We start from the raw sequence: 13,279 nt of genomic DNA on the forward strand, positions 1-13,279 counted from the left end.
CTAAAAAACTGAACTCAAGGATAAAATTTAAAAAATGAATCATGAAGAAAAAAAGAGGATCTAAAAGTATATAAACATAAAGGGTTCTTAAAGAATCAGAAGGGAAGAGGAAAGCTCCATGAATATTCCATGGACTAAACAACATACCCTCTTATGAGTCAAGATCTTTAGGGAAGGAAAAACAGTAGAACATCTTTGGAAGCAAGTAACAGGGGGATCTAGAAATGAGATTTTAACTCTGAGAGTGATGAAGATAGAAGGGATAATAATTTCTATAATCTCTTATAAGATTGTGGGGTTGTACAAGAATAGGTAGAACATTTATTAAGTTATTATTATGTGCCAATCAGTGGGTTAAAACTCAATGTAGGAGAAGGACTAGAATGAATTGATTGAATCCTGAGATTTGCCCCAGAAGAGGAAACATAAGGGTGCCCCTGAAAAAGATTTCCATAGGGATAAGAGGGAGGTAGGTCTATGGTGAGAAATAGGGTTATTATGCTTTAAAATTTTTGCTTATATATTTATATTTATGATTGACACCTTATGTTTTTTACCACAATTGTTTAAGAATATGTTCTTCCTTCCATCAACCCAGTGATATTTTCATTTTAACATATGAAAGGAAAAAGGGGGGAAAGTTCAGCAAAACCAATCAACATACTGAGTACATCTGACAATATGTGAAATATTCCACCTCGAAGTCTTGCTACCTCTGCAATAAAGGAAGTCTCTAAGTCCAAACATTATCTTTATAATTACATATTGTGTAGGTTCATCTCATTGTTCTTTTCATTTGTTTTGTTGTAGTCATTGTGCATATTTTTCCTACTCTTTCTTGTTTTTCTCTGTATCAATTCATAAAACTTCCCATAATTTTATGGATTTTTGTTTTATTATTTCTTAATGTTCTATACCTCAATTTGTTGAGCCATTATCCAACTAAAGGACTATCCTTGCTCACTTTGCTTATCCCTGAACTTTTTTTCTTCTTTTAAAAACTTCTTGCCTTCTGTTTTAGTATAAATTCTAAGACAGAAGAACAGCAAGAGCTAAGCAATTGAGGTTAAGTGACTCACCCAGGGTAACACAGATAGGAATTTGAATAAATTTGAACCCAGGTATGGTACTCTATCCACTGTGCTACCTACCTGCCTCTGTCCCTAAGTTTTCTACTACACATACAATTGATACTCAATTCGCACTTTTCATGCTCTGTACTTTATTAATAATAGCTAGTGTATACATGGAAATTTTGTATCCTTGGGACTTCATCTCCCAGAATTCTTCCCTCATGGCTTGCCATTCCTTTCCCCTTTTTGTTTACATTCATCTTTTACTTTGTATATAAGTTTTCATGGCTCCTCCCTGATGCTCTTTTTTTTTTCATGTGTGAGGCTGGTGAACTCTCTCTGCTTCCCTAGCCTTTTATTTTCCTTTGCTTCAAGTTTTATTATTAATAAATCTTATAAATATAGTACTTGGAGTATATAGTACTTCGAGTACTGGACATTATTTTTTTAAAATTTACACTAGCATTTGTATTTTCCTTTAAAGTTTGTGAAACACTTTACAAATTTCACATTTGATCCTCACAACAACCCCAGAACATAGTTACTATTTATTATCCTCATTTTAAGATGAGGAAACTGAGGCCAAGAGGTTAGATGACTCTCCAGGGACACACAGCTGTGAGTGTCTGAGGCTAGATGTGAAGTCATCTTTCTGATTGCAGGTCCAAGGTTCAATACACTGGACTACCGAGCCGCTTCTATTTGGCAGAGCAAGTAAACTGCAGAGCTGATACTCAATGTCACATTTGTCTGACTGCTGGATCAGTGCTCTTTCTATTCTTTACCCGTTACCTTGAAGTACCAAGCCAGAAGGATGAGACTCTCCTTATCCACAAAGCTTAAATTTCACAGCCAGAGGCTTAAGCAATCCATTATAGTAGTAGTAGATGACCTCACTGCCCTACTTCTTGGTAGCTCTACAAGAGAGCCGGGTTCGTAGAGAGGAGCTGCACAGTGGCAATACACTAATAAGCAATGATTTTTGCCCATATATCCAATGACCTGATGCTCTCTACCTGAGCAGGAATTGGAGAAACATTCTCATCTCATCTACTGTAACAGCATAGACATAAAATAAGAAGGCTGGAAAGGAATTTGAGAAGTCCAATAACTTGCTAAAAACATGTCATGTCTTCTCTACCTATGATCACAGTGCTTTAGCAGTCACAGGAAAAGCATTTTTTATACTTCAAAATTTTAAAGGAAATGTTTAAACGGAAAAAAAGGTTTAAAGGAAATCTAGGGGCTCGAGGTCATATGGCCATCTTGACCCCTTTAACCTGATAACTCAAAAAAAAGAGGGGCGCTACTTTTGAACCAGACACAGAGTAAGTACAACTGGGAAACAGAGGAATTAACACAGGAGAACTCTAATTCTTAGTGTGCTCTCTTAGCACTCTACCAGCCTGCAAGTGCTAGGGTCCAGGACACAAGCTAAGTCTCAGGTATGTGTTCTGGAATGTCTGTCCTATCCCACACCTCTTCCCAGAAATTTGAGGAAAGGGGAGAGGATGAAGACATACTGCCTTCTGACTAGGGCACCATGTTAGAGTCTCTTTTTATTATTATTAAAAATTCTTACCTTCCATATTAAAATCACTTGATCTTAGCCAAAAAGCAAAGAAATGATCTGTATCAGAATCAATCAATACCATGTATTGATTCTAAGGCAAAAGAGCAGAAAGGACTAGGCAATTGGGGTTAAGTGACTTGTCCAAGGTCATACAGCTAGGATGTGTCTGAGATTAAATTTGAACACAGGAATATGGGTTTTCCTAAAATTCTTTACCCCTCAGCTGCCCAGCTTTTGTTGTTACTTCACTGCAATTGCTGGGTTCAGTAAAGCAACCTAGAAAAACAGTTCTTAATCTCTATCCACTCACTGAGCCACCTAGCTGCCCCCAGATTAGACTCTTAAAGCTGCAGACATTTTTCCTGGAACATCCTCCCTGACTTTCCCTGACTCTACAAAAAAAATCAAAAGATGCTGATTCAGCTCAGCTGAAAAAGGAAAGGAAAAACTGGGAGATTGGGGCAGTGTGGGTGGCTGGCTGGGCTTGAAGGAAGGAGGGTGGAAATTCAGATATATCTTTCATGAAAAACAGGATGAAAGAAGCAAATATCGATTTGGTATTTTATATTCAAATCTGTTGTTCTAGTCTGTATTTTATAGTTTATTTCATTCTGTAAATTATTCTATTCATGAAAAAACAATCTAAGCTTCTTTATGCATCTGAATGAAGAAGCTTATCTCTTCCCCATAATCACTGTTAATTAAAGAGAATCTCTGAGCTTGGTTTTAGAAGTACAATTCTAATTGTCACCTCAGCAGCACCTGCAAAGCATTGCCACCAAGAGATGTTTGTTATTTCATATAACTTCAGTCTTTCTGAGAAGCTGAATGCTATCTGTGTAGCATCCTTGAGAACTGGACTAGTCCCATCTTAAAGGCCCAATCTTTATAAATTTCAGGTGGCCTTGTCTCATGCCCAAGTGCTTTCCAGGCTGCTTGGTGTTCCTGTTCAGTATCAGCACCTTGGAGATGGTGCTGAAATTCCAAAAAAGGCTTTCTAAGACAGGGAGAGAATTGGACCTGGTCAATCATGATTCCCTAGTCCCACGATGCTGCAAATTCCATAATCAATGGTATGATTTTTGTTCTGTTCTATGCATAAAAAAATGTACTGCAGGGAGCAGTTAGGTAGCTCAGTGGATTGAGAATCAGGTCTTGAAATGGGAGCTCCTAGGTTCAAATCTGACCTCAGATACTTCCTGGGCAAGACATTTAACCCTTATTTCCTAGTTCTTACTGCTCTTTTGCCTTGGAACTAATCCACTAATTGATTCTAAGATGGTAAAGGTTTTAAAAAATAAAATAAAAATGTACTCCATCTTCAACTTGAAAGTCTTTGACATAAATGAAGGCAAGCTATTGACTTTATTGATAAGTATGTGCATCACTGTTAATAAATGCTATCTTCCTCAAAGAATTGTTTTAGTTTACCTTTTTAAAAATTTCAATCATGACAGTACTCAGGGCAAGGACATAAATCATCAGAGTCAAGCAAACCAACTTGAACATATATTCATGAATAAAGAATGAGGTACAAGGAAATATAATGGAAAGGGGTAGACTGAAACACCAAAGATTTCTAGAGAAAAGTCTTCAACAAAAGCCAAAAGCAAAAGCAGATAAATCAATAATATGGATCCTAATGCCAGAAGGAAGGATGAAGAACAAACTCTCAAAGAGAAAACAAAGCTCTATTAACAAATTCTACAAAACAAAGGAAAATTAATCTCAGTTTCTTTTTGCTAAATTCTCCTGGATTCTTAAGAAAGCAAAAAACAACACAAGAAACTCCAGACCGGTTCAAAAGTAAAATAAAATCTATAAAAGAAGATTTAGACCTGAATATAGCTAAAAACTCGGATTTTTCGATGTAGGATTGTTTTTAGAAAGCTTCAATTAGGAGATTAGAAAAGAAAAAAAAAGAATCCATGGTGGTAGAGTCCTCTTTAAAGACTGTGCAGTAAGACATATATTATATTATTAAGATCACGCACATACATGTATATGCAATATTAAAGATATATTATTTAATTATTTATAATAATTGTGTGGCTCACTGGATAAAGAGTTAGGCTTAGAGATAGGAGATCCTGGGTTCAAATCCAGCCTCAGATACTTCCTAGATGTGTGCAACTCTGGGCAAGTCATTTAACCCCCATTGTCTAGCCTTTATAACTCTTCTTCTGCCTTGGAACCAATACAAAGTATTGATTCTAAGATTGAAGGTAAAGGTTTTTTTCTATTAGATAAAGTCTGGGAGGAACCTATGAGAAAAACCACTATCCACATCCAGAAGAAACACTGTGGTAGTAGAAACACTGAAGATAAACAACTGCTTGAATCCATGGGTCAAAAGGATATGGTTGGGGATGTAGACTCTAAATGAACATCCTAGTGCAAACATCAAGAACATGGAAATAGGTTCTGATCAAGGACACATGTAATACCCAATGAAATTGCATGTTGGCTGCCAGAAGGCTGGGTGGAGGGGAGGGAGGGAAATAATGTGATTATTGTAACCAAGGAATAGTGTTCTAAATTGACTAAAAAACTTATTCAAATGGGAAAAAATTAGATAAAGTCTGTACAGGAAATTGAAAACAATTGGAAATCAAAAATCTAACAAAAGAGGTAAATCTAACAAAAGAGAAGCAAAATCAATAATATTAAAACTGGACAAGGGCACTATCAAAGCAAAGCAACTGATCTTAAAGACAGGATGTATACAAACAACCCAAGGATCATAGGTGCAGAAGAAGAACACAATAAATACATAAAAGTAATACCACCATTAAATAAGTAATAAAACTCTCAAGAACTTCTGAATACAAGAAAAGAAAGTTTCAGTTGAGAGAATTCATAAATTATCTCTAAAGAAATACCCTGTGCTTCATATTGTAAGACACATAATGGTTAAATAGAACAATTTCAAAGGCAAACAACAGATTTTTCAAATAGCCAGGAGAAAAAATAATTAAAAATAAAGGAAATTAAAATAACACAATATTATTCTTTGGCATAAGAAGTTACAAAAGGAAGTGAAAAACTATTTAGCAAACATTTTTAGAGCTAACAAATCAAAATGATATTTCCTGCAAACAGGAGCCTAATCATAAATCAACAAGATAAGACACTCCGGAAAATGGGTTAAATGTTCCCCCCAAAAGAAAAAAAATGCTGACAAGAGCAGAATATTCAAGTTACATACCCTAAAGGGAGACATATGTACATATATCAAGAAAAGGATAAGTGAAGAAAAAAACACCCCATAGGTAGAGGTCATTTTAAAAACAGGGATTCCTGAGTTCAAATTTGACTCCAGGCACTTAATAGCTGTGTGACCCTAGGCAAGCCACTTAACTCTGACTGCCTATCTCTTACCTTTCTTTTTGCCTTGGAACTGATCTTTGGTATCAGTTCTAAGACAGAAGGTAAGGGTTTTAAAAAAGAGGAAACAATTAACTTATAGGGTTAAGAAAAAAAGAATAGAAAAGGATGATTAAAGAATTAAAAACAAATTAAGCAAGGCTATAAAGATGCAAACAGAAAGAAGAGAAGTGAAGGTGGAAGACTAGAATAAAAATTTCATAGATAAACCCTATGATAGACACCTCACATATATATTATATTAAACAGTATATTTTGAGGAATAGAATTGAATAAAAAAAGATGGTCCACAAATATGGAAAGAAGAGGTGGGAAATAGAGAAGAACTGATGACATACCATTATCAATTCTATTGTTAAACAATAAAAGGATGACAGATGATAGTCTCTCAGAAAGAAGAGTGGTTGTAGGAGAATGGGAAAGGTTGGAAAAGGGAGAGAATGAAAATAGGGGACCAAACATATGGTAGAGGGAATATTAAGCCAGTGTAGGGAAAGGAGTTCCAATACAGAACATCAAAAATATTTGCTTTGATAAAAGATAGGGATTTCTTGATGGGTGTCATTAGAGGAAGTTGATGCATTGGGGAAGGGGGGTCACATTATTTAAGAGAATGTTGTGCCCACAAAGGAGAATATCATGGATGAAGGATGTATGAGCTGGTAGTCTAGAATGATGGGAAACTCTGGAACCAGATATAAGATGGTATGGTCATTAGAAAGGAGAATGATCATAAGACAGGAAGGGGATAAAATCCAACTACATGATTTGGGACATGCAATAACTTCTATTACATGGGGGTACTTCTATTCAGATAACAGAAAATGAAATACTTTTCAAAACAACCCCCAAATGGAATAAAATTTATGGGAATCAATTTTCTAAAGTATATTCAATACTTATATAATAAAATTATAAAATTTCCCTTAAAATGAAAAGAACAACAAATAGAAGGATAATCTGTACTTAAAACTGGACTATATAATATAATAAAAATGACAATATTATTCAAAATAATTTATAGATTCTGTTCAATACTAATCAAACTAACAAGAAGATACTTCATAGAGCTAGGGAAAAACAATAACAAAATTCATTTGGAGGAGTAAAAGATATAGAATATCAAAGGGAAAAATGAAAGAAAGAAGAAATGCAGAAAAGCACTCCCATTCTTCAGTCAATAGCAAAAAGCCATTATTATCAAATATTTTTAATACTGGCTGAAAAAATAGCAAATTAGATCATTGGAACACACCACAGAAGGAAAAATCAGAAATAACCAAATTCAGTTATCCATTGTTTCATAAACCATATTAGGGATAATAATAATAAACACCCCGGAAATCACTATTTGATAAGTGTGTGCCTAGCAAACACTGGTTTGCATTCTCTCTCTTCTAATTCCCTCTTATCTCTAACTATTGTAGTCTCCTCTCAGAAGGTGCAATATAGTAGAATATAGTATGCAATATAGTAGAAGATCTTTAGGGGTACAAGATGATTATGTCAAATGATCAACTGGGGAGGCTAATCTCCCAAATTATCACAGGAGATTGCAAAAATGGGATTAACTTCCCACTGCCCACTTTTAGATTTAATCGCCAGAAGTACACCCCACTTATCCATAAGTATGGAGAGGTCTGTGACCCACATGTGCTATAGTAAGTGACAAATCAGAATTGACTGACTGCCCCCAGGGTAGTCCTAAGCAAAGCTTTAGCTGTAATTAGTCCATGTAAAATGGAATAAAAGCAGAGGAAGTGATAAAAGGATTGGTTTTTCTAAGTGGCAAGAACTTCCTGTGAGGAGGGCTTTTTTTCCCTTGGAACTTGACTTGAAGGACCCTGGAGGAGCTCTGACTGAGGACCCTGGACTGCTTTTATTTTCTATGAGAACTACCACTTGGGTGAGTGAAAAAGGTTGACTCCTTTCCCTGGCTTGTTCCGGAGGTACTAGCCTCCAGAGAGGCCCCTTATTTCAGATGAGGCCTCATGGCTAAAACCCTAGTTTAATTTACCTCTGGGCCCCTTTTGCTGGGGCCTCTTAAACCCTGCCTGGTTCAGACCCAGTGGGAGCAAATATCTACTCTCTGATTTTCTTACTTTCACTCTTTCTCCTTTGGTAAATAAACTACTATAAAAGTCATTCTCATTTGAAATATATTAATATCTAGCGACCATACTCTTAAATTTAGTCAAAACCTTTAATTCCCCCCCCCCCCCCGTAGTTCTCTGAAGGAATAGGGAGAAGGATACTTTGGGAAAATGGAAAGAATATAAAAGCAAAAGATTTTTATAAAATGCTATTTCAAAAGCTTTTGTTTTGCTGTTTGTTTTTTGATAAAGCAAGTCTAACTGAAAAATCAGATTTCGGGATGCCTGAAATCTTAAGGGAAAAGTGAGATTAATGATTATTTTAGTGACTATATTGAGTCCTTTTTAAAAGTTGCCTGATATGTTTATTTTTTTTCTTTTAAACCTTTACCTTCTGTCTTAGAATCAATTAAATAGATACATGTAAAACCCAGTGGAATTGCAACTTGGCTCTGGGAAAGGGGAGGGAAAGAACATGAATTATGTAATAGTGGAAAAATATTCTAAATTAATTCATCAATAACAAGTACAGATTTTTAAAAAGAATCCATCAAATATCAGTTCTAAGAGAGAAGACTATAAGGGCTAGGTAACTGGAGTTAAGTGCCTTGCCCAGTCACCCAGCTAGGAAGCAGCTGAAGGTAGATTTGAACTGAGAACCTCCAGTCTCCAGGATTGTTTCTCTCTCTTGAGCCACCTGGCTGCTCCACTTGGTTTAGGCACTACTGGGTAACTTTCACACAGTCTGAAGTGACAGGAGCAGGCAGAGCTTCTAAATGGGTTATGAAGCATTCTTATTCATAGTCACAGGAATTATACCTTTCATCCTTTGTCACATAATTCCAGCTTTTGGTTTAGGGTTTCTCCCTAATTCCTCCACCCCACCACAAAAGTATCTTGTCTTCTATTTCAACTTTACGTTCCCAAGTCACTCCGTAAGTAAGGGACACTATAAAATTTCATCTTGTGAAGATGTCAAAAATAATTATGTCTTAAGTTGTATGGATATCATAATGTTATACTATTCATACCCAGCCCCAGATAACAGCAAATTCTCTTTACCTAAACCAATAGCAAAGTCATGCTCAAATATTTTAGTCTCAGGACCACTTTGCCATCTTAAAAAGTATTTAGGAATTCAAAGAGCTTTTGTCTATGTGGCTTATATCTATTGATTTTTACCACTTAAGAAATGAAAAATGAACTTAAAACTATTTATTTTGAAATGATAATAATAAACATGTTATACTAACATAAATAACATATTTGTATGAAAAATAATTATATTTCCCTCCAAATGGTGAGAATGACATTGTTTTACAGATTTTTCGAAAACTCCTTGATGCTGGTTTAATAGAAGATAGATTCTTCTTTCTACTTTTTTAAACCTGTTTTTAATGTTTTTATTGTATTTAATGTTTGATCTGTTAAATTTAAATTTACTGTATTTATTCTGTTGTGCTGTGTTATTTGGGTTGAAACAATAACAAATCTGATATATACTTGGAAAAATATTTAATTGGCTAATCATCTTAGTATTATTTTGAAAATTTTAAATTTAAAATTATTTTTAGTTTTGACCTCAAAGATGCCCTAAAACAGGTCTCAGTGACATATAGGGGCCTGTGTTTCATATTTGAGAAGTACTTTAGAAGTCATTCAAAATTGACAAAACTCATCATCCACACTGAAAAATGAAATGGATGTGTTGTTCTTTCCCCCTTTGTTGCCCAAATTATGCTACATGGATGGATATTATGTTATTATGGCAGTATGTATTTTGGATAGACATTTATGTACCCACAAATAGACTAAAAAGAAAATATTAAGCTTTGTCCATATTTGGGAAAGTACAATATTTTCCATGATCTTTAGTTACTTGATACTACAAAAATACATCTTCAATATCAACATTCTCATAGTAATACAAGGGAAAGTGAGTCCAAGGACATAATGCAGTCCAAGGTAAATTTTATTTTTTATCAATATATTTTATTTTTTAAAAATAATATATGGCACACAATCTTGTAATATCACATTCTCAAAAGAATTAGAATTATAGGTACCTCAAATATTGGGAGAAATATGCATGACCAATGCTTGCAAAATGCAGCACATTACCAATATTGGCATGGATATGAGGAGTGAAAAAAAAGAAAACATCATCAGGAACATGTTTGGTCAGAATAGGAGGTAGTCCAGCCATTTAACAAAAAGGACAGCAGGTATACCACATATATACTACACTGTTTTTCTTGATACATTAAAAGGAGCACAGGGATATCGGGTGGATTCTTTACAAAGAATACGAACAAGAATATAGAATATGGGACATGGGAAGGTTGAGAACAGTACCAGAATAGTACTGACACTGAGACCACAGATCTATCTAAGAATCTAGATAACAATATCAGTTAGTATCAATAATGTTATTGCAAACAACAATATATACAGCTATGCATCAGTGAATAAGCATTAGTCAGGGATTAATTTTAGAAGTATGTTTTATAATAATGTCATACAATTTATGTTAAGTGTGGTTTACCCTAAGCTTTACTTTTTCTGTGTAGATTATCCTTAGTAAATTATTAATTCTAACCTGGCATGTCTCCAGACAGTATTCAAAGAATAGAATCTAATTTTAGCATTAGCCTAATAAAAATGGAATTTACTTGCCAAAGTCCCCTACATAATGCAGTCCAAGGTCAATGAGAAAGGAGGCTTTCAAACTTGCTCCTGTCTAGTGTTGCTTTATCACTTACCCAATGTATCAGACAAGAAGAATTGATGACCACTGCAATCACACAAAATCTCTGATCCAAATAACTAAGAACAATGTTCACTCTAAGTCTTTTTTTATTATGTTCTAGAAATTGATTGCCATTAAAATTCCTTTATTCCAGTTTTATTTTGAAGAACCCAGAGGCTTAACCTCAAAGTGATAGGGGATGGGGATGAAAGTGGTTCCCTAATTTTTTTATAGGATGATGCTAGTAGCATAAAGTTAGTATATGCAACAAAATGAATTTATATTTTTGGAATTATTTAAATCCAAATTCATTCCAAAGAAATAGAAAGGCAGGTAGATTAGCAGGGCAGGCAACTGAGGCGATATTGTAGTTGTCTAGGTCTACATTAATATTTTATTCAAGCAGGCAACCCCATGCTATGGGTGGTCAGCATCAACATCCATCTTTTCTTACAAAAAGTCTTACTTGTTCACTTAGACTTTTTACTGTAGTAACATGAAATCCAGGTGAAGTCCATAGGCTGTTTATTGGAAAGATTTCTACATCCACATCCACCCAGTGTTTGAGTAAAAACATCAAGATCTTAATCAACTATGTCAATTTTTCCCTTACATGATTGCTGTATATTATCTCTCTCTAATCACTGACATTCAAAATCTCCACTCAAAGATCAATACATGAGAGATCATATGGCAAAATTCAAACACTCTGGATTTGTAAGCAATTTTGAAAATAAGGAAATCACTTTATAGGTTATTTTAGAGGGGGAAATGATTTGTATTATTTCATCCTAGAGAAATAAGTTCTAGTTGCAAACAATGCTCCATCTTTCCCCAGAGCCTCAGAGACCCAAAACTCTAGGCTCAATGATCTCTTAGTTAGGAGAGAGGTCAGAAAATGCATTGTCAACTTGAGACTATTTGGCTGATAAAAAACAAAAATAAAGACTGGTTAATGCTGGGAACTACTTTTGAACCCAGCAGTCCTGAGATTGTAAGGGAGAAAATTGTTACCATCCAGGATAGAAGAGGAAGAAAGAGAATGGAGAAGGAACTAGAAAGTAACAGAAAACAGGAAATTCAGCCATGACTTTTGGAGAAGCTGGAGGGAGCTTACTTATTTCATTGAGAGAAACTGAGAATGTATACAAAACCACTCATTATTATGTATGGAAGGGCTCTGCCAGCAAAGGAACCATTCAGAGCATCTGATTCAGTCACCCAAATTCCAGCTGTGAATTTAAATTTTTTTTCTTCTTTGTCCCCTTCCTTGGAATTGTTTCCTAGTCAATTGTATAACTAGCCTATAATTCTGATCTGGGAAGGTGAGGGAGAAAAAGAATAACCCCATCTGTTTAATACTGAATTTTAGGGGGACAAGAGAAGGCAATCCAAGCAAACAAACCTAATTAAATCATAAAGGCTTCAAAATTACCTTTTTGCTTATTTAAAATCAGCAATGGGAGCGAGGACCAGCTTTTTTGCCCAGAGTCCTTTGGAGGCAGATTACTCTGATTAACACCTGTCACATCAGCTGTTGTCTTCTGGGATAGTTTCCCCTTTACTTCTTCAGTTCTGCCATCAGACATAGGGAGCTCAGTGCTGATTTGGGGGGAAACAAAGGAGCATTTCAGGTATGATGCTGAGTCTGCCAGGTTTTGCCTATTCATTTTACTCTCCTTGGCACTGTTGCTCTCATCATATTCTGAAGCTCCAAGGTTCTCTGTCCTGGAACCATTTTCCTCCTGGATAATGTCCATGATTATGGGTTTCATCAAAGGAGAGTCCTGCTCCCTTTTAGGGCTTTCCTCAGAAGCAGAAGAGGCATCACAAGATTCAATGATGAGCTCACTGTCCAATTCTGCTTCTCGTTCCTCTCTCAGGATGCTGTACTGTATAGAAGGAGAGGCAGGAGATGGCGGAGGACCACTGATATGGCTAAAAGTCATATAGGTGGACTGCATCATTTCTTCTGCAGCCAAAGGATCTTCAGAGACAAGTTCTATCTCTGAGTCACCAGATTCAGCACTGCTAACTTCATGGTCCAAAGGGCATGGAGCACCTGGTGGTCCAGACTTGTTTTGGGGCTCTGGTTTATCAGGAACCTGTCCCATCTCCTGCGGGCTTTCAGTGGCTTCCAAAGATACTGCCTTTGCTTCTTTGATGGCAATGATAAGCTCATCTTCTGAGAGGCTGCCTTTACCTTGGGACTCTGAGCCAGATGGTTCTGTTTTTACAAAAACAAATAGAGAAGGCACACACACACAAAGACAGACAGACAGAAGAAACAAAATTTCATTAGAGAAGATGCTTTGTTATTTTTTTTAGAAACAATCTTGCAGACAAAAATCTAGGTTGTTTCCAAGGTTAGGCACAGAGACAGGCCACCTAGACTGAAAAGCTA

The 13,279-nt window shown here is 35.7% G+C and overlaps 1 protein-coding gene across 2 annotated transcripts in view; it reads right to left on the bottom strand.

Moving 5' to 3' along the window:
- RTN1 (reticulon 1) overlaps positions 1-13,279 on the bottom strand; it is a 285,745-nt gene that overhangs the window by 124,125 nt on the left and 148,341 nt on the right. For both annotated transcript variants that reach the window (XM_001377156.5, XM_056810836.1), the window contains exon 3: positions 12,311-13,102. In XM_001377156.5, the coding sequence (XP_001377193.1) occupies positions 12,311-13,102 (792 nt within the window). The remainder of the gene's footprint in view (positions 1-12,310; positions 13,103-13,279) is intronic.

This window comes from Monodelphis domestica, chromosome 1 (assembly GCF_027887165.1).
Source record: "Monodelphis domestica isolate mMonDom1 chromosome 1, mMonDom1.pri, whole genome shotgun sequence".
Taxonomy (NCBI): Eukaryota; Metazoa; Chordata; class Mammalia; order Didelphimorphia; family Didelphidae; genus Monodelphis; species Monodelphis domestica.